The sequence below is a fragment of the Limulus polyphemus genome, unplaced genomic scaffold, assembly GCF_000517525.1.
Source record: "Limulus polyphemus unplaced genomic scaffold, Limulus_polyphemus-2.1.2 Scaffold994, whole genome shotgun sequence".
Lineage (NCBI taxonomy): Eukaryota > Metazoa > Arthropoda > Merostomata > Xiphosura > Limulidae > Limulus > Limulus polyphemus.
In genome coordinates this window covers 89,700-109,281 of record NW_013666604.1, presented here as the reverse complement: position 1 = coordinate 109,281, position 19,582 = coordinate 89,700, and the positions used below count along the sequence as shown (strand labels likewise).

Here is a 19,582-nt window from a genome sequence, read left to right as displayed (position 1 = left end):
CCTGATCTTTCCCTTTGTTTATGCTTCCCTGTAATTGAGGTACCTGTCTGGATAAGGGCAGGATTTCTGAAGTTTTTATGCTGGAAAAGCATTCACTTCACATCAGTGTGTTTGATCTTATTGCTATTTGTCTGGCATGCTTCCATTCCTGCCACTAAAGGTGGATCATTTGATCATGTTCCACTCTGTCAATTCCTCAGTTATTTCCTGCATCAACCATCCAAGAGGCACCTATTCAAGGACCCTATACTTTTAGGTGTTAAGACACACTTCTGGGCCCATTCACATTGGGTTTATCTTATTGCCATTCATATTCCAGGAGCTAAGAACTCGATGGAGGGCTGCCTCTCTTGGCCAGTTCACATTTTACCAAAAGAGTGTTCTATACACCCCCAGGACTTTTATGGGGTTTGTTGTTAGTTAAACATGTCCCTCATGGATGCATTTGCCAACCTTTTCACCTCTAATTTGTCTCTATTCTGGTCTTCTATTCCTCATCTTTTGGCTCTAGCTGTTAATATTCTTAACTAGTCCAGGACTCATCTCTTTCTATATGCTTATTCCCCCAATCCTCTCTTCTCTTGGGCCCTTCACTTTTCATACTACTCTCCTTATTGGGTCCTATTGACCAGGTCAGCTTTGATCCACTTCACTTTCAGATTCCCTTCTCTTGCTTCCCCTTCATGAGTCCCTTCTTCATTGAAGGATATTTTCCCTCCATCCTAATGCATGGGATTTATCTGATCAGTCACCCATCAGGCAGGACTTTCCAATTGCGTGGCATTATTTTTGTCCCATTGCTGTTGGCCTACCACTGTTTTTGACTATCATTGACATTGGCAGGTCTTTTGTCATTAGTTCGTCTGTCATACTGTGAAACACCTTTCTGTCTATTTTTTTACCTGGTAGTTTGTCCATGGTTTGGTTGGTCTCTGCCTTTACTAGTTGTCAGGCAGCCATGTTCGTAACATTTTGCCTTTCCCGATATCACAATGTATCTCCTTCCCTGTCCCCTCCATTGTGTTGTACTCCTTTGTTTTCCTCCATCCTCCCTGCCTGATTGAGACATTATTGAGGTTTTGCACGATCTCATGAGTGCCCCATTTGAGTTGTTGACCTTTTGCTTCTTGTAGTGTCTTTCTCTTCTCACTTGTTTCCTCCTCCTTCTCACCTGTGATTACCATCCTTTGGATATCTATGATATTGATGCTTCTCACACCCTCTACCACCACACTTTTATACTCCTTTCCCCAAACTGATCTCTCCTTTCTGTGACTTTGACCACTCAGGATGGTAGCCACACTTCTCTCTCTTTCCTTATGTCTCTCACCTATTTGACTGTTCAGACCCAGATAAGCTCATGTGTCCTGTTTGAGCTGTTTGGTGTGCCTTATCATGTATCTCTCCCTTTCAGGTTCCTCAATGTCGTCTGTTACTCTGGGATTCCTCTTTATCCTAGGACCTCTTTGCTTCTACCCTTATTTCATGGGTCCGTCAATTCCTTCAATTGGTATGTTTGTATCTGGATGTAAATGTTTGCAGACTAGTTCACATTTATTTGCATTTGATTCATCACCTTTCTCATTCTCTTCTTCACCAACCCTAGGTCAAGATCCTCCAGACAGACATGTAGATGACTCTCCATACATTCATTTCCTTCTTTATATCATCTGTATGTTTTATCTCCTGATGGGTTTTGGATTCCACTGATCACCATTCTTCAATCACCCCCTGTCTTTGAGAAGAATACATACTATTTCTTTTTCAGAGACCTTTTTAATTTCATAGTATCCCACTAGGTAGCTGGAGTTGCCTTCCAGAGTTTATGTACCCAAAATCCACATAGGGCCAAGATAATGGAAATCGCTCATACCATCCACCCTGACTTTAGCAGTGCCCACTAAATAATGGGGGGTGTTCTGCATGGCCTTGAAATATCCTCGTGGTATGCATATTTATTAAATTGCTTGATCCAGACTTATTCCATGAAATATAATGGGAAAACTAGCACTTAGAAAGTATTCTGCTCACTTCTTTGGATTACTCTTACTGGCTTTTAAAGATAGGATTTTATGGCCATCCATTGCACTGTGTCCAATGAGGGATCCAGGCACTTCTCTGGATCTGCCCAATGTGAATTATCCCCCCTCTCCTTCATTAAGTGGAGCATCAGAGACTCTTGCTACTTACCAGTTCCTAGCTGCTGGGGTAATAGACCATGAAGAATTCTCACAGGTTGGACTTAGCGTAATACAGTGAGAAGTGAAGCAATGGTAACACTGTCACCCCTCTAATCCATACCTCATACCTTTTGTGCCCACCTCCTGCATTCTGAGACTGTTCAGCTGAGTCGAGGTGAGCATACAGTGTACAAAAAACATGATCCAAAACTAATGTGCCCTCCTCATGCATCCAGTTTGTTCAGTAAAGTTGAGGTGAGTATACACTATAATACAAAACTGATGTGCCCACTTCATACAGCCAGAGTCTGTTCAACAGAATGAGGTGAACACACACTACACAAAACCATATTGCATAACTAACGTTCCTTCATTCTGCAGCTGGAGTTTGTACTGTAGAGTCTGTTCAGTAGAGTTAAAGTGACCATGCAAGATATGGTCTAAACATGCCCCAATCACACTACACATATTGGTTCACTGACTGCTTGTGTGCAAGTGCTCTGATGTCATTTTTTCATTCTATCCATTCCTGCTACACATGGAGCTCATTTGTCTCTTCTTCACTTTCATTCTAAGTGAAGTATACCCTGGTCAAAACAAAATGCAGTCTCTCACAGGTGTGCTCTTAGGGAGACCTTGCCATCAGGTGTCAAACTCCATGGGCTTCCCTCCAAGTTTATTCTAAAGGGAGCTCATCTAGGCTAAATTTTGCTCCAGCTACTCCACGAATTCAATGTGGAATTTTAGCTGAACTGTGTGGGGGAGGTGAGATATTTTTTTGGAATTGAACATTATCCTGACCTGAAAATGTATTTCTGATTGATACTCTCTTCTTCACACATTCCCATTTGTCCTCATCAAAGAATAAAGCTACCACAAGTGCAAGTGAATAGGGGGGAGTTACTGCACCTAGAGGTTGTGTCGCCTTCCTTTGGTGGGGGGCTTTTGTTGCATGATGACGTCACCATGCACCAACACTGTTTATATCAAAATGTGAAATTAGTTGGGAGTTGCCTTAAGGCTAGCGACATGCAAATCTTTTAGACAGATGCACAAGGAAGATGACTGAACTGTCTGTGGAATACATTTTCAGATTAGGAAAATGTCAATGTTTTATGTTGTGACAGACTCTAGAGTTAATTTGGTGTAGTAGAAATTCTGTGAAGGGTATTTATTTCCTGTTGTAATGTACTTGATTACAGACTCTTAGAGCTAATTTGATATTATAGAATTTATTTTTGTTAGTTTTTTGTGGTAACAGATTTGGTGACATACTTTTAAAATTAATTTGGTGAAGTTGAACTTCATTGTATCAATATCTCACTGCAACATACAGTTGATGACTGAATATTTAGTTCATTTTTGTTTGATGTAATTTCTTTACATAATATAGTATTTTTTTATTTGGTGAAAGGCCATTAATGATTGACCCTCAAGGTCAAGCCAATAAATGGGTCAAGAATATGGAAAAAGAAAATGGACTAATTGTTATTAAGCTTGAAGACAATGATTTTCTACGTAATCTTGAGAACTGCCTGCAATTTGGTCAACCAGTGCTGTTGGAGAACATAGAAGAAGAGTTGGACCCATCTTTAGAATCAGTCTTGTTGAAACAGACTTTTAAACAAGGCTAGTATGTTTCTAAGTATACCAGTGCTGATAAAATTCACTTTTGTACTAATTATATGTGCATTAAAGAAGTTTTTACAACTGTTTAGTTTTATTTTAGAATGTATCATTTAAAAGACTATTATGTTGGTATCTTTATAAATTTATATGTTTCTAAGTATCTTGGTAATTATGTATGTTACCAATGTATCTTCTAATAAAGATTATCTGAGGAAGCCATAGTAATATTTCTATATTGTAACAGTTAATAATAGATATTTTTTAAGTACAAAGAATATTGAACTTGAGACTTGAACTCAGAACCTCTGGATAATAAGGCCTGTGCTACAATCACTGAGCTATTCCAGAGTATAAGCAGTCCTCATCAACATTCATTTATAAAGCTTCCCACCATGAGTGAGTGTGATAATCATGCTACATTATGACATGTACAAAGACCAAATCACAGAAGACTCACAATTATTTATTCAATTGTAAAAGGAAATCATAGTAATATTGTTATATCATAACAAATTTTTATAAGGGAACATTGATGGAGAACACTTGTACTTCTGTGTAACTAAATGATTGGCCTAATTAGCCAGTGGTCCCATATTCAAGTCTTAGTCAAGCAGTCTCTTTTCAATTATGAGTTGTTGTTTTTCTTATATAAAAAATATCTATTATTGATTATTACAATATTAATATGCTTTTCTTTTGAAATTTAATAAATACTTGTAAGTCTGTGATAGATTTCTGTGATTTCGTCTTTGTAGTTATCATAACATAATATGGTGATTATACTCATGGTGGGAAGTTTTATAAGTGAACATTGATGGAAACTGCTTGTACTCCTGTGTAGCTCAATCGTTAGAGCATTGGCTTTGATAGCTGATAGAGATTAAGGAAATTGTTTCTAATAGATTGTACTCATGTTATTCTACTAGGTATCTCATAAGTTTTTTTGGCATTAAGTTGCTAATTATAATGGGTGTTATTTATACAACATCAACTAGAAATATAAAATTATTTCTAATAGGTGGTGTTGAGATGATAAAGCTAGGTGATGCAACTGTAGAGTTCAACCAAGACTTTAAATTGTATATCACTACCAAGTTAAGAAATCCCCATTACCTTCCTGAACTTGCAACAAAGGTATCACTCCTTAATTTCATGATCACTCCTGAGGGTCTGGAAGATCAACTACTAAGTATTGTTGTTGCTCAAGAAAGGTAGATAATAGTAAATCCATATTGTCTAAGATCAACATATCATTAGTGATTAGCTGATCTACTGTGGATTCTTTATAACAACATTCAATTAAAGACTCTTTCTTGATGTTGCAAATAGTTACTGTGTTTTCTTTCTGTGTTTCTAGAAGTGTACTATTTTACCAGATAACATTTTTTTGCCATATGAAATATGTACAATACTTTATTATGATTACTCCGTAGTGCTTCTTTTTTAAGTTACATTTTATTGATTCTAGAGAACAAAATGTTATTGTAATTATTCAAATTCTTGAAAATTGCTAAGACACTAGATAAAGAATTTAGTATTTAAAAATATAATAGTCAATGTTTTAGATGTTGCTAGCTATGAGGAGGGTGCTACTGCGTTAAAAAAGGATTTGGATTATTTGGTGACTTGGTCAAATAAATGGCAGATAAATGCAAGGTAATGCATGAGGTGTATCATTGAATTATGAGCATAATTTTGGTGGGAGTAACCTTAATAGTATTAAGAAAGAAAAGGGTCTTGGAGTTCTGATCGATTAGCCTCTTAAGCCAACCAAGCAGTTTGCTGTTGTTAGTGGCAGGAAAAATAGAATTTTAGGTTGTATCTACAGAAATATTGAATACAAGTCTAAATAGGTTATAATGTCATTATAGGCCGTTGGCTAGGCCACATTTGGAGTACTGTGTTCAGTCTTAGGCTCCTTACCTTAGGAAGGACATACAAGTGTTGGAAATGGTTCAGAGGAGGACTACTAGGATGATACCTGGGATGGAAAGGTTGTCATATGAGGATAGGTTAATATTTCTGAACTTGTTTTCTCTTGAAAAAATAACAAGTTACAGGGGACTTTTTAATACTCATGCCACAAGCCTTCTGCATCCCCCTATTGGAATCAAATGATTCCAATGTGTCTCTCATGCAAATCATCATTCATCACCTATCCACCAATTGGAGCATGGTACACTCACGTGATGCATGTGACTCCCTGTATATGCCTCTAACAAACTATCACTTCTTGTTTGGCAGTGCTTGCACTCAGACATCTTTCTTTTTTCATGTGGTTTCATGTTTGAGATTGTATTTCTCGAAGTGGTTTAATTTAATTTAAAATACTCAGTTTTTGACGTTATTTCAATTCACTTATCCTTATTTACTTCAAATGCTTTTGTTGACTACATCACAATGAACTTCGAAGTTAATGTCACCACTTTGGGGGTCAATCGACATGTGCTATACCACAGGCTTCAGGTGCTGGCGACTCGATGGGAGATTTGTCTGTGTTTATTTGCAGAGAGATTGTATGTTATATGAGTCAACCTTTATCTCCAAACATTACCCCTCTTCCTCCTGATACTGTGGAACCTGGCCAGGTTGACGAGGACTTTGATCACCTGTTCCCACCTTCTGATTTTGCTGTGCCTTTCCATTCCCTCTCTGACGATTCTCTTCAGTTGCCCATGGTTTTTTGGACTTTATTTCTTGGTTATGTGATGTTTTATCCCTTGCTCATATGTCTTATGATCTATATCCTTTGTTATTGCATGAACATACTTCCCAATCGTATTTGGTGTTTCCCGAATCCCCTGGCATTCAGGTTCATACTTACCAATTAGCCTCTCAGTTGGGCGATGGTATTAGTATGCCTTGTCCCCCACAGGCTTCAGATCAGTCATCCCTCGCATTTCATAGGGCAGACTGTCCATATCTCAAGCAACATCTGTTGCATTCTGTTTTGCCCATTTGGGAGGCGGGCCCTGAATCTCTCATTAGCATCACCCATGTCCAATTTTCCCACCTCTGTCTTACCCTCACGACATTTTTTGCGGTACCTTTCCATGATTCATCTCCTGTCTAAGGCTCTTCACAGAAATCATGATGGGGTTTTCTGGAGATACCCTCTCCCTCACTATCTCATCATTGGCTCGTTTATCATCTATGGCTCTGGCTTTACAAATGTGGTATCTTTGTTGTTGGGACCTCTTAGGTCGTGATGCTGTTTTATATCGAACCTGTTTACCTGCTTCTTATCTCTGGGATTTGCATATGGCTCTGTTTTAAGACTTTCCTTTTGTCTACAATATGATCTCAGAATCCTTGGAATCTCAGGTGGTATCTGCCCAGCAACACTCTACTAATACCTATCAAGTTTCCCGTTTACCTCAATCAGAGCCAAGTGTGGTACCTATTTCAATTTCCCATCCTTCCCCTTACCTGTCCCTCCTTCCCATGGTGCCATGGCTCACCATTTTTCTTGATGACACATGATACACTGCCAACAGTTCTGGTGACTACCTGGTGGGTTGAGACCCAGTGGGAGCTTGCCTTGTGGCCTTCATTCATTGATGGTGCCCTTTCATCTCGGATGTTTGGGTTCTTCAGGTTTTGTCAGAAGAATTCTAAATTCTGTTTCTTGCCTCACCTCTCTTGTCCTAGGTACCTGTTTCTTTCCCTACTTCTCGAGATCCAGTAATTTGCCGGCATCTATCAGAGGTGGTACAGGGCCTCCTCACCCAACAGGCTATATAACCTGTTCCACATCATTCACTGGGGTTTTACTCCAATCTTTTTATTGTTCCCAAAAAGACTGGGGACTAGAGGCCTGTCATCGATCTGTCCTGCCTCAATTGCTTTGTTCACCTCCTATGTTTCACCATGGATTCCTACATCAATTTTCAATGGACTTTTTCTCCAGGTCTATGATGACCAAGATGAACGTCCCCAATGCCTATCTGCATATTTCCATCTTGAAACAGTCTTGCCCTTATCTATGGTTCGTCCATCGAGAGGTGGTATACCAATTTTGCACCATATCCTTCAGATGGCTTTGGTTCCTTACATGTTTTGTCAGGTGGTACAAGCTTTTTCTCTTCATTTTCATCTTAGGGCTACATTTCAATTTTTACACAGACAACTGGCTACTTCTGGCCAATTTCGAATAGGAATCAGCTTGTCATACTCGTCAGCTCCTTCTTGAAAGTTCTCTAGTAAGCTGGTTGATCAAATTGGAGAAATCCTTCCTAAGTCTTACCCAATTCCTTGTAATTTGGGTGTCTTTTTAAACACTCACCTCAGTTTGGCCCAAACTTCTCCTCTCAGTCTCCATTTTATGGAATTGTCAGTTTGCCATGCCCTGTCTGCTCCCTTCCTGCACATGAGGTTCTGTTGCTTTGGGGAATGTGGGCTTCTATGACACCACTAATCCCCCTCAACCATGCACACATGTGCTGCCTTTAGTGGACTCTGAATGGCCAATGAAACCTTACTTGGGACCCCTTGGATGCTCCCATGACCTTCCCTTGTAGACAATCTCCTTTGGTGGTTGGACAAGACTCACACATCGGCTGGTGTCCCACTTCTTCCTCCTTGTCAGGGCTTACACCTATTTATGGATGCATCCTTTCAGGGCTGAGGTGCATGGGTCAATCACCAGGAGGCTTTGGGTCATTGGTCTCTAGACAGAAAAGCTTTAAATTTCAATGTCTTAGAGCTCCTAGCCATTCGTAAGGCTTTAGATCACTTTCTTCCCATTGCCAAACATTGTCTGGTAATAATCCATCCCAATAATTCCATGGTGCTGGGTTAAATCAATCACCAAGGCAGCACCCAGTTGAGATCTCTCTGTTTTTGCATGTTGGATCTCCTATATTGGGCTGTCATGCAACACATTCACCTAATTGTGTGTCATGTCCCTGTGATTTCAACCTCATGGTGGATCATTTTTAAGGTCCTGACAAGGTTTACCTGATGGTGACTTTGCAGTGTATGGGTGTTTCTCACATCGATGCTTTTGCCACTGTCCTCAGTCACCAGTTACCTCAATTTTGGTCCATAGTTCCTCATCCTCTGGCTTTGGCTATAGATGCCATCAGCCAGGATTGGGCACACAAATTCCTATTTGTTTATTCTCCTATCTGATTACTTCATCGGGTAGTTTCTCTGATCTATACCACTTTGTACTGGGCCCTTCTGATCACTCCCTATTGTTTATTCCACCTAAAATTATTCCCTCCATTACCACTTCCCTTAATACCCGACCTCCTTCATCAACCCCAGTCACCAGTTCTACATCCCACACTTCATGTCCTCTGTTTCCACACCTGGCTTTTGTCTGGTTCTTGGCGAGGAGATCTGGTTTCTCCCATCGTGTAGCTTCTCATTTGGCCCAATCCATCTGTCCTTCCTCCATGAAAGTGTATCAGCAAAAATGTAAAGTCTTTCATGCTTGGGAATTTCTAGCTGCTCGCCCTACTGTTGCTGGTGTCTCTGAGTTTCTTGCGTAGCTTTTTGACTGGGATCTTTGGTCTCCTCGATTTCAGGTTATTGGGCAGCTTTAACCATTACCTTTTGCTTTTACTGCAGGATTTTTTCTCACCCATCCTTACCATGTTAACCCGTTTTTCCCAGATTCGTCAATCTCCTTGGCGACCTGCCCTTCCGGATTGGGATATTAATGTGGTCCTCCATTCCTTTACTTTACGTCTGTTCGAACCTATATCCTCGTGTTCTTTGTCCCCCCTCCCCTGATGATGTATTTCCTCCTTCTGGCCTGTGGGTGTCGATGGCCTGACTTGTTCGCCATCGACATATTTTTTACATATTCTTCAACTGGGCAAAGAGTATACTTGTATCAGAAGTGGTGTGGTTCTCCTCTTCAGATCTGACTTTCACATCTACAGAGGTATCCTTCGATCACTTTCAGGAGGTATGTCTGTTTTTCCCTTGCACTGGTCCCTCCTCCTAATCAATATGGGATTCTAGCTAATTTTTTGAGTGGTAGGAAGTACCATATTGGAAGTTATAATTTTCCTATACTGAAAATGTATTTCTGATAGGTACTTCCCTCCCTTCCTCCCCACTCACTTCTTGTGCTTCCATCATTTGCCAAACTTCAATGTGATACTTTGATAGAGGCACATAGAAGGAGTCACATGCATCACATGAGTGTACTATGCTCCTATTGGTGGATTGGTGATACATGATGATTTGCATGAGAGACAAGTTTGAATCATTTGTGGCATGTGTAATAAAAAGGTTTGCATATAGAGGGCAGCAATAAACAAGAATAGCTAATCTTGTGACAAGAGGAAAGTACCTATCGGAAATACATTTTCAGCATAGGAAAATTATAACTTTGGCAGGGTTAGGGGGGGTGGATCTGATCTAAGTATTTAAGATTGTTAAGGGAATTAATAATGATAATTCATCTTTTTTAATATTTATAGTGAAAATGGTAAGACTAGAAGACATAAATTTTGGCAGGTTGGGGGTAAGCTTCTGCTAAGATAGCTTTATCTTTTTAACAGGGTTGTTAGCCTTTGGATTATGTTGCTTTCAGATGCAATAGATGTAATTAATTTAAGGAAAAGCTGGATAGATATTTATATGATAAGGATTGACTTTTTAATTTAGTAAATAGGATGGCCTAGATGGGCCAAGATATACCTTGTTGTTCTTTGATGTTATGTTATTATATAAAAGTTTTAGGTTTGAAATACTCAGAATCATTTTTTCAATATTTTTTTAGAATATCAAAAGCTTTTTTTTTAGTTTTCTGTAGTATCATTAGGAATTTTTATTGAAAGTAGTTTTTGAGGTATATATTTGATGATAACTAAGTATATTTTAATGTCAGTATCATCATTTATTTTATTAATCTAATATATTTAGCACAATCTTCTCTCATGTTAAACAACATCTTCAGTCCTTTGACTTGTATGCTTGGTTTACCAAGAGGAAAACCAAGCATTAAAGTAAACAAACTAAAGTGATGTATTTGAAACATTAACTCAGTTGGGTGTAAGAATATTTTTCATGAATATGAAGTATGCAATCCTCTCAATGGTCAATCACTAATAAGAACTGGAACACATATTTGTTTTTAATAAAATGTTTTTTTCTTCCCTCACTCACTTTCCAATTATTTTATATTTTTCTATATCTGTAGATATTTTACTTGAAAATATTTAGTTTTATTGTGTATACTTATACAAACATATTGAAAGTGATTTTACTTTTGTCAGAAAAACTCATCCATGTAAACGTTAAAAGACACAATGAAAAATATTTTATAGACCTGACCTTGAGGAAGAAAGGCAAGCTCTAATCCTTCAGACAGCTGCCAATACAAAAGAATTAAAAGAACTGGAAGATAAAATTTTACACACTCTCTCATCATCTGAAGGTAACATCTTAGAAGATGAGACTGCTATCCATGTTTTGGATTCATCAAAACTTTTAGCTGATGAAGTGTCTCGCAAACAAAAGGTACCAATAATATTACTTTTGAATCAGAGCAAGTTACTTACTTAGAGCAAAACTAAAACCTAACTTGGTAATGAGAGTACTTAATCTTCTTACTTATAAAGAATGCATTGTTTTATCAGTGGGGTAACTTCCTTGTTAATGATATTTTTGGCCATATATCCAATAATATCTCATGATATTCATCCAGCTTAAGAGGCTAGGCCTACATTTAGTTCTGGAGTTAATGTTGAAATGTAGTTTGTTTTTAGGCCTACAACTTGCAAGTGAAAGTGGCTGTAGAAATATCATAAGAACTAAAAAGAAATAAACTAATTTTTTATCATCATGTGGACCAGACTTTGCATTATTTTAACCAAGTAATCTAAAAGAACACACCAAAGTGATAAAACACATTGCAAAAATAACTACCATCAAGAGTACTTAATATCAAAGACATACCTTTAGAATATATCAAAGAATCAGTGAATCTTACCATTTTTTTTAGATTGCATATTTAAAATTAACAATAATTTTTTCAACAAGTTAAACGTCTGACAATTGGGTCCTCTTTACCTCCTGGTTTGAGTTATATATTTATAGGTGCTTTTGAATATACAATGCCTTGCAAAAGTATTCACTCCCCTGCAAAGTTTCCACATTTTGTTGCATCTGAGCTGGCAATCATGAAACTTTAATGAGACTTTATATTTAAAATTTACACAATCCACTTCAAACTTAGAATGCTAAAAAGACACTTATATTATGCAAGTAAGTTAGATTTTCAAAGAAAATTAGAATATTCTCTGTTGCATAAGTATTCAATCCGGTATGGGTGAGTGATAAAAAAGAAGCCATTACTGAAAAAGGATTATCTTAAATCTCATATGGAGTTTGTGACAAAGCATGTAAATGATATTAGACATGTGGCAGAAGATTTTGTGGTCAAACGAGACAAAAATTGAGTTTTTGGTCTAAATTCAAAGCATTACATCTGGTGCAAGCCCAACATGGCACATCACCTAGTCAACACCATCCCAACTGTCAAAGCATGGTGGTGGCAGCATCATGTTATGGAGATGCTTCTCACCAGCAAGGATTGGGAAGCTAGTCAGGATTGAGGGGAAGATGGATGGTTTAAATTACAGTCAAATCCTAGAGGAAAACCTGCTTGAGTCAGCCAAGAATCTAAAACTGGGTCAAAAATTCACATTTCAGCAAGACAATGACCAGAAGCATATGGGCAAAGACAAAACTGGAGTGATTTCAAAAGAAGAAAGTGAATGTTCTGGAGTGGCCCAGTCAAAGTCCTGACTTGAATCCAATAGAAAATTTGTGGCAAGACTTGAAGATTGCAGTCCATCAACGATCCCCAATGAACTTGTCAGAATTGGAAGAATTGTACCATGAAGAATTGGCAAAATTTATACCACACATTGTTCAATGCTGGTAGAGACCTATCCAAAATAACTGTAATTGCTGCCAAAGGTGCTTCCACTAAGTACTGACTTAGGGGGCTGAATACTTATGCAATCAGCAAATTTCAATTTAAATATTTTCTTTGCAGGTTTTGCTGAAATTCAACCTCCTTCAAACATAACTATTTCTATTTCATCAAAATGTGACATTATTGGTAGGGGGGGGGTGAATACTTTTACAAGGCATTGTATCAAGTTACAAAAAGCTTTAATAAAACCTATAGAATATATATGATGACACTTTTGTGATGTGGAAACACAGCACTGAAACCCTTAAGGAGTTTTTAAACTGTATGAATGATAATGATGAAGGAATTAAATTCACTATGTAGTGTCATGTGGCTAGTATTGGAATAAGGCTTTGTGCTTAATAACAAAGAAACAAACTCTTTCTGACAACTTTACATCTTGACAATAATCCATCAATGTAGCTTTCCTTGCAAAAGGCTAATATTCTAATACTTTCATTTCCAAAGCCTATCACTCCTCTCTGCTGGTTTTCCATAATCAATCTTGTGAAAAAAAGGGTGACAGTTTCCCAGCATCCATTTAACAGTTCAATTGCAGAGGAATACACAGGTGACCTGACTTGACTTGAAGCCATATCTTGGTGAACCCATACCCTGATGGCCTCTCTTCCAGGTGTAGATGCTTCTTGATTATATTGTGTGTTGTTGCCTAGTACACGTGGAAACATTTTGCCACTGACCTTTGTGTTGTGTTCTTGGATTCTTACCTGTTACATGATGCCACACTTTATTTTTCTTACCATGGCTGGGGTACAACTTGCTACAGGTCTATTTTTGGATGGTCCTGGTGTCTGAAGTTGATCCATAATTTCTATTTTATTTTCCAATGATATTACGTACAAAGAATATCCCCATCTTTTAATCCCCAATTTGAATATTTCTTTATAATCTGTGTTTATGAACATTTTGTGTTGGCATATGCTGTTAACTACCTATCCCAAAAGTAATGAATTTTTAGTGGCATCACACTACCTATGAAATTCCAAGCATTGTCAAAATGTAGTTATGATACACACTTTTTCACCAGAACTTTATATCAGCTGTAGTTGTCATATGATTTGCTTATTTGCATATTCAAAATCATTCTAATATAATACACTGAATCTTGCAAATATGAAGAAATTAAACTAATATGGATATGTGGTTTCTACCAATTGTAGCATATATTCATAATGGTCACACAAAGAAATAAGAAGCAATTCTGTTAACCTACATTGGTTTAATTTGTAGCCACTTGTATGTGGAATGTTCCCACAGACAAGCATTAAAATTCCACCAACTTTGTTAAGTTTTTTTTACTTTTGACACTGAATTTAATTGCTGTGCTTATGAGGTCTTGTATAGAAATTAAACTAATTTTATTTATCCTTGAAGAACTTTAAATTCGGATAATTTGATAAATTAACTTGTTGATCAATTCCTGTGTTTAAAGTTTCTTGAATATTCAACCAAACTTTTCCTTGCACTTAGATAGCAGAAGAGACAGAGAAAAAGATTGAGACATCCAGGTTAGAGTATCGACTAATTGCCAAACACTCTTCCACTTTATTTTTCTCAACAACAGACCTTCCAAATGTAGATCCAATGTACCAGTACTCCTTGACATGGTTTGTTAATCTGTTCATGAATTCCATTGAAAATAGGTAAGAATCTACATTTTCTTTGACAGTTGGTCTAAACCTCCATGGAAGCTTAACATTAAATACTCATTAGCTTGTGTTTCACTACATCCTGAAATGTTTGTGACTTGGTGAATTAATGTCAGCCCCATACATCCTTTCTTTCATTTGTTAGGGTATTTATATATATATATATATATATATCTTTGATACACTAGATAAAATATATATATTTGCTTTTTTGTCAGGTTTTTAATAAGGCCAGATTTTTTTACATTAAAACTAAACTCACATGTAGTCTAACTTCATTTACACTAACTTACTTGCACTAACTTGGTCGCTTATATATATATATTGCACAACTGAGGCCTAGAACTTTCTGCAAACTACAAAACAATATGGTATAATAATACTCATTTAAAGCAACAAGAAAAATTCAGAATGTTCAAGTAATGTGACGTCAATTAACAACAATTGAACTACACAACAAATGGTTCCTAAACAGTTATGTAAACAAACCTGTGATAAATTATTGCTTCTAAAAATACTGTTACGACAGTGTGATGCTGGAGTTTCTCAAATTATTGAGGAACCCTGCAAATGTTCGAGTGTTGGCCAGACACCCTCTTTTTAGTATATAAGCCAGGCTTGAAAAACCAGCATGATTGAAGAGATAGATAGATATAGATAATTGAGTAAAGCAGATGGTAGTGACAGTAATATAAAGTGTGTGTTTTGTTATCGAGATTGCAAACATATTGAATGTGGAAATTCTGTATATTACAAAGTTGTATAGAGAAAGAATAAACTAGTTTTAATTAAGAAAGGACTTGTATTACTGAAGTTCCTCGGAAAGAACTTATACTACAAGCAGATACGTAACAATACTAACTTAACACTTGTGCTTTATAACTATCCAGATCTTAACTCTCATAATAAATCTAAATGAAACAGTTGTGTATATCTAACACTTTTTAAATTATAAATTGTCAATGTGTTATTTTTGATGTTTATTATTTTTCTCTACCTTATTGGTAACTGTTTTATATTCATATCACAGCTTACGTTGAAGTTATTAGCTACATATTAAATAAGCTGGCTAATAAACATGATCTTGTAGAGTAGATATCTCTGAGGTTTTAAAATTAAATGTGATGCACAAAATATAACTTGTTGACAATAAGTTAAAGAAATATATATATATAAAACCATCTCCATAGTGGGGACAAATGAAGTAATACAATAAATGGCAAACTTGTTTCTTTAAAACAAAATGGAAAAGCACTTGTAGAAATAGCAGGTCTGAATTTGTTTTAATTGCTTCTGAGATTGGAATAAACCATGATATTTGAGAGTGTCATAAAAGATAAGGCAGAATTGTTTTGTTTTTCAATTATACATTTTATACTTAGATCTCAAATATAAAGAAATAGATAAGATTTGATTTTTCTTTTTGGAAATAATTTTATTATCATATGTATACCTTTAGTGCTGGAAAGATTTATGCTCTTTAGGTTACTGACTTAAATATTTTTGTTCATTGTGACATATGAGTTAAATTATACAACGTGGGGTTTACCATATGTTCTCCTTCACAAATGGTATAACTGAAGACAAAATATAACTTTTTTATGATAAATTTGAGAAATTTATTTAATTAATCAAATTAAAGAGAGAAACTTATCCAAGTGAAAGTGTATTTGCTTTATTTACAGGAATATTGCCATAAGTAGATTGTGGGCTTGTCAGTTACTATTAAAGACATAGTTTTCATTTCTTAAAGTAACTGTGATATTAGAAATTATTTATACCTTTCAGACATTATTCGTAAATTACTTATTTTGGATATATTAGGTTGTCAAGAAATTAATGTTGCAATTTTTCATTAACCACCTCCCAAAAAACATACATCTCTTATAATAGTTAAACGAACTGCCTAAATGTCACGTTAATGCAGCTTATATAAAGTGTAAAGTTTAGTATACTTTAATCCCTTATAGTGATGGCACATGAGACACACATTTGACATGTAATGCTGTTTGAATACAAGAAGGGAAACAATGCCTCTGTAGCCACAAAGAATATCAAAGAAGTTTATGGAAATTTTTTGAACTTTTGTAAGTGTCAATGATGGTTCAGCAAATTTCGTTCAGGTGACATTAGCCTTAAAAGCTGTGATGGTAATGGCCAATGTGTTGGACTTGATATTGATGCTCTGAATATGCTTGTTGAGCCTAACCCAAGGCAACACACCACACTCATGAAATGGCCCTGAAATTGCATGTCTCTCATGAAACAATATGTAAACATTTTAGGAATATGGAAAAACTCCTTAAAGATCGTGTTTGGGTGCCTCTCGAACTTTCCGATGATCATCGTTTCCTATGTGTGAATGTTACTTCATCTCTTCTGGTGCATAATGCGCATGAACCATTTTTGGACAGAATTGTCACTGGTGATGAAAAATGGATTCTCTATGCAAATATTAAACACCCAGAACAATGACTCAGTCCTAGACAAAAATCACTTCCGACCCCAAAACTTGGACTCCATCTGCAGAAAGTGATGCTTTGCATTTGGTGGGACATCAAAGGAGTAATTCATTTTGAACTCATCATTCCACAGAGAACTGTCAATGCAGAGATCTATAGTCAGCAACTGGAATCAAGCCCTTCATCAGAAACACCCTTCACTCATCAATCGGAAAGGTGTTCTTCTTCTCCATGACAATGCACATCCACATGTGGCACGTTTTATGCAACACAAGATTATGGAGTTGGGTTGGGAAGTTCTCCCCCACCCACCATATTCTCCATATTACTATCAGATTACAACAACATGTTTATTGCTTCAAAGCCAAGTAATTTCTTTAACCAGGGCATTAACAACATGATGGTAAGATGGAAAAGCATCATCAATAAGAAAGAAGACTATTTAATTTAATAAATATTTTTTTTATATATATATATATAAGTTGTTTGGGTTTTTTCATCCAAAAAAAGTGACATTAATTTCTTGATGATCTAATAGTTTGCTTATAGATTTATTTGGTATTTTGAATTTCTGTTTGAGACTTTTGGGCTTGAAAACCTGCTAAATAAAAATATCAATGTACATTAAGATTAGACTAGAGTTGATCAGACCAGCCAGGTTATTGTTTCTTTATATGTAATAAAAGTTGGAAAAGGTAATATTTATCCAAAACATTATGTATAAATTGTATTTTTTTTCATGGAATCATACACTTTGTGTTCTTTGTAGAGCCAACTTGAGAAATCCTTAAAACTCCACTGCCACATTGTATTTTTAGTACTTAGATAAAGTATAGCAGATTTAAATTTTGTTTATATATATATACAACCTTTTTTTTGCTACAGATAAGATAACCTTATAAAGTTAAATCCATACTCTAGTTTCAGTATATTTATATCCCTTGAGAAGTAAGAATGTATTGAAGAGGTAAATAATCTATAACATCAATCTTGTGAATGTCATTCCTACATTTATATGACATGTGCTTTGTTTTTACTAATAGTTATAATGAACTATACTATATATATATTTAACAGCAACAAATCCAAGGTTCTAGAACGACGACTGAGATACTTGAATGACCATTTCACCTATAGTCTCTACATCAATGTCTGCAGATCATTATTTGAAAAGGACAAACTTATCTTTTCCTTCCTCCTTTGCTGCAACCTACTTATGTTAGTATTAAATTAGTTTGCATGCTTTTCAGAAATGGTGAAAAATTAAGTTTTAACTCAAAAACAGGTGACTGTGTCTTCTGCTTAGAAACATGAGCCTGATAAGTTAAATATGAAACTTTATTGATTGTTACTATTTATCTGATTTATTGTGATAAGTATAACATTAATTTCATATGATGCTACATACAGTGTTAAAATGACAATCTTTGTTAAATTAGATCATTTGTTATATCAACAGTTAATCATCTTAAGAAGTTCTTATACTCTTAATTTTTGAGCTTCAATTACTGTATTTGGTAAATGATGTCTGCATTTTTCTCTACATGTAAATGTATGTTTTTGTTCAAATGTCTGCATCTTGCTTTACCTGTTAATTTAAGTTGTTTGTTAAAATGTCTGCCCCTTGCTCTACCTGTTAATTTAATTAGTTTATTAAAATGTCTGCACTATACTCTACCTGTTAATTTAAGTTGTTTATTAAAATATCTGCACCTTGTTCTACCTTTTAATTTAATTTGTTTATTAAAATGTCTGCACCTTGCTTTACCCATTAATTTAAGTTGTTTGTTAAAATGTCTGCCCCTTGCTCTGCCTGTTAATTTAAGTTGTTTAATAAAATGTCTGCATCTTGCTTATGTCTAAATGTAAGTTGTTTGTTAAAATATCTACACCTTGATCAACTTCTAAATCTAATCAGTTTGTTAAAATTTCACTTTCCGTCATAACTGTAAAAATTCTAGTGTATCCTTTTCTTTATATGAATGTTTTGCGAGTGTGTTTCAACAAACTGTTTCTATTTGAGTGTGATAATATAATTTTAACAAAACACACATTGAAAATTGTGAATTATATGAGTGATGTTTTTAATAGTTTCTGGCTAACAGCTATCATACTGAAGAGATTTGTAGAGAAGAAAATAATAATACTTTTAATCAACTCTTTAGACTTTCCTACCATTCAGAGGTCAGAAAGAAATACTGATATTACTTGAATTTTTTAGTACCATATTGACTAATTCAGAGGACAAACAGCAGTGCTGCTGTCATTTAACTCTTCAGTACTCTCTACCATATTGACTAATTCGGAAGACAAACAGCAGTGCTGCTGTCATTTAACTCTTTAGTACTCTCCACCATAGTGACTAATTCGGAAGACAAACAGCAGTGCTGCTGTCATTTAACTCTTCAGTACTCTCTACCATATTGACTAATTCAGAAAACAAACAACTGTGCTGCTGTCATTTAACTCTTTAGTACTCTCTACCATAGTGACTAATTCGGAAGACAAACAGCAGTGCTGCTGTCATTTAACTCTTCAGTACTCTCTACCATATTGACTAATTCAGAAAACAACAGCAGTGCTGCTGTCATTTAACTCTTCAGTACTCTCTACCATAGTGACTAATTCAGAAGACAAACAGCAGTGCTGCTGTCATTTAACTCTTTAGACTCTCTACCATATTGACTAACTCAGAAA

At 35.9% G+C, this 19,582-nt stretch overlaps 1 protein-coding gene across 1 annotated transcript in view; it reads left to right on the top strand.

The window, feature by feature from the left end:
- LOC106461591 (dynein heavy chain 7, axonemal-like) overlaps positions 1-19,582 on the top strand; it is a 239,815-nt gene that overhangs the window by 171,659 nt on the left and 48,574 nt on the right. Inside the window, exons 49-53 of the mRNA XM_022388600.1 lie at positions 3,595-3,809; positions 4,828-5,020; positions 11,099-11,291; positions 14,245-14,417; positions 17,963-18,103. Of these exons, the coding sequence (XP_022244308.1) occupies positions 3,595-3,809; positions 4,828-5,020; positions 11,099-11,291; positions 14,245-14,417; positions 17,963-18,103 (915 nt within the window). The remainder of the gene's footprint in view (positions 1-3,594; positions 3,810-4,827; positions 5,021-11,098; positions 11,292-14,244; positions 14,418-17,962; positions 18,104-19,582) is intronic.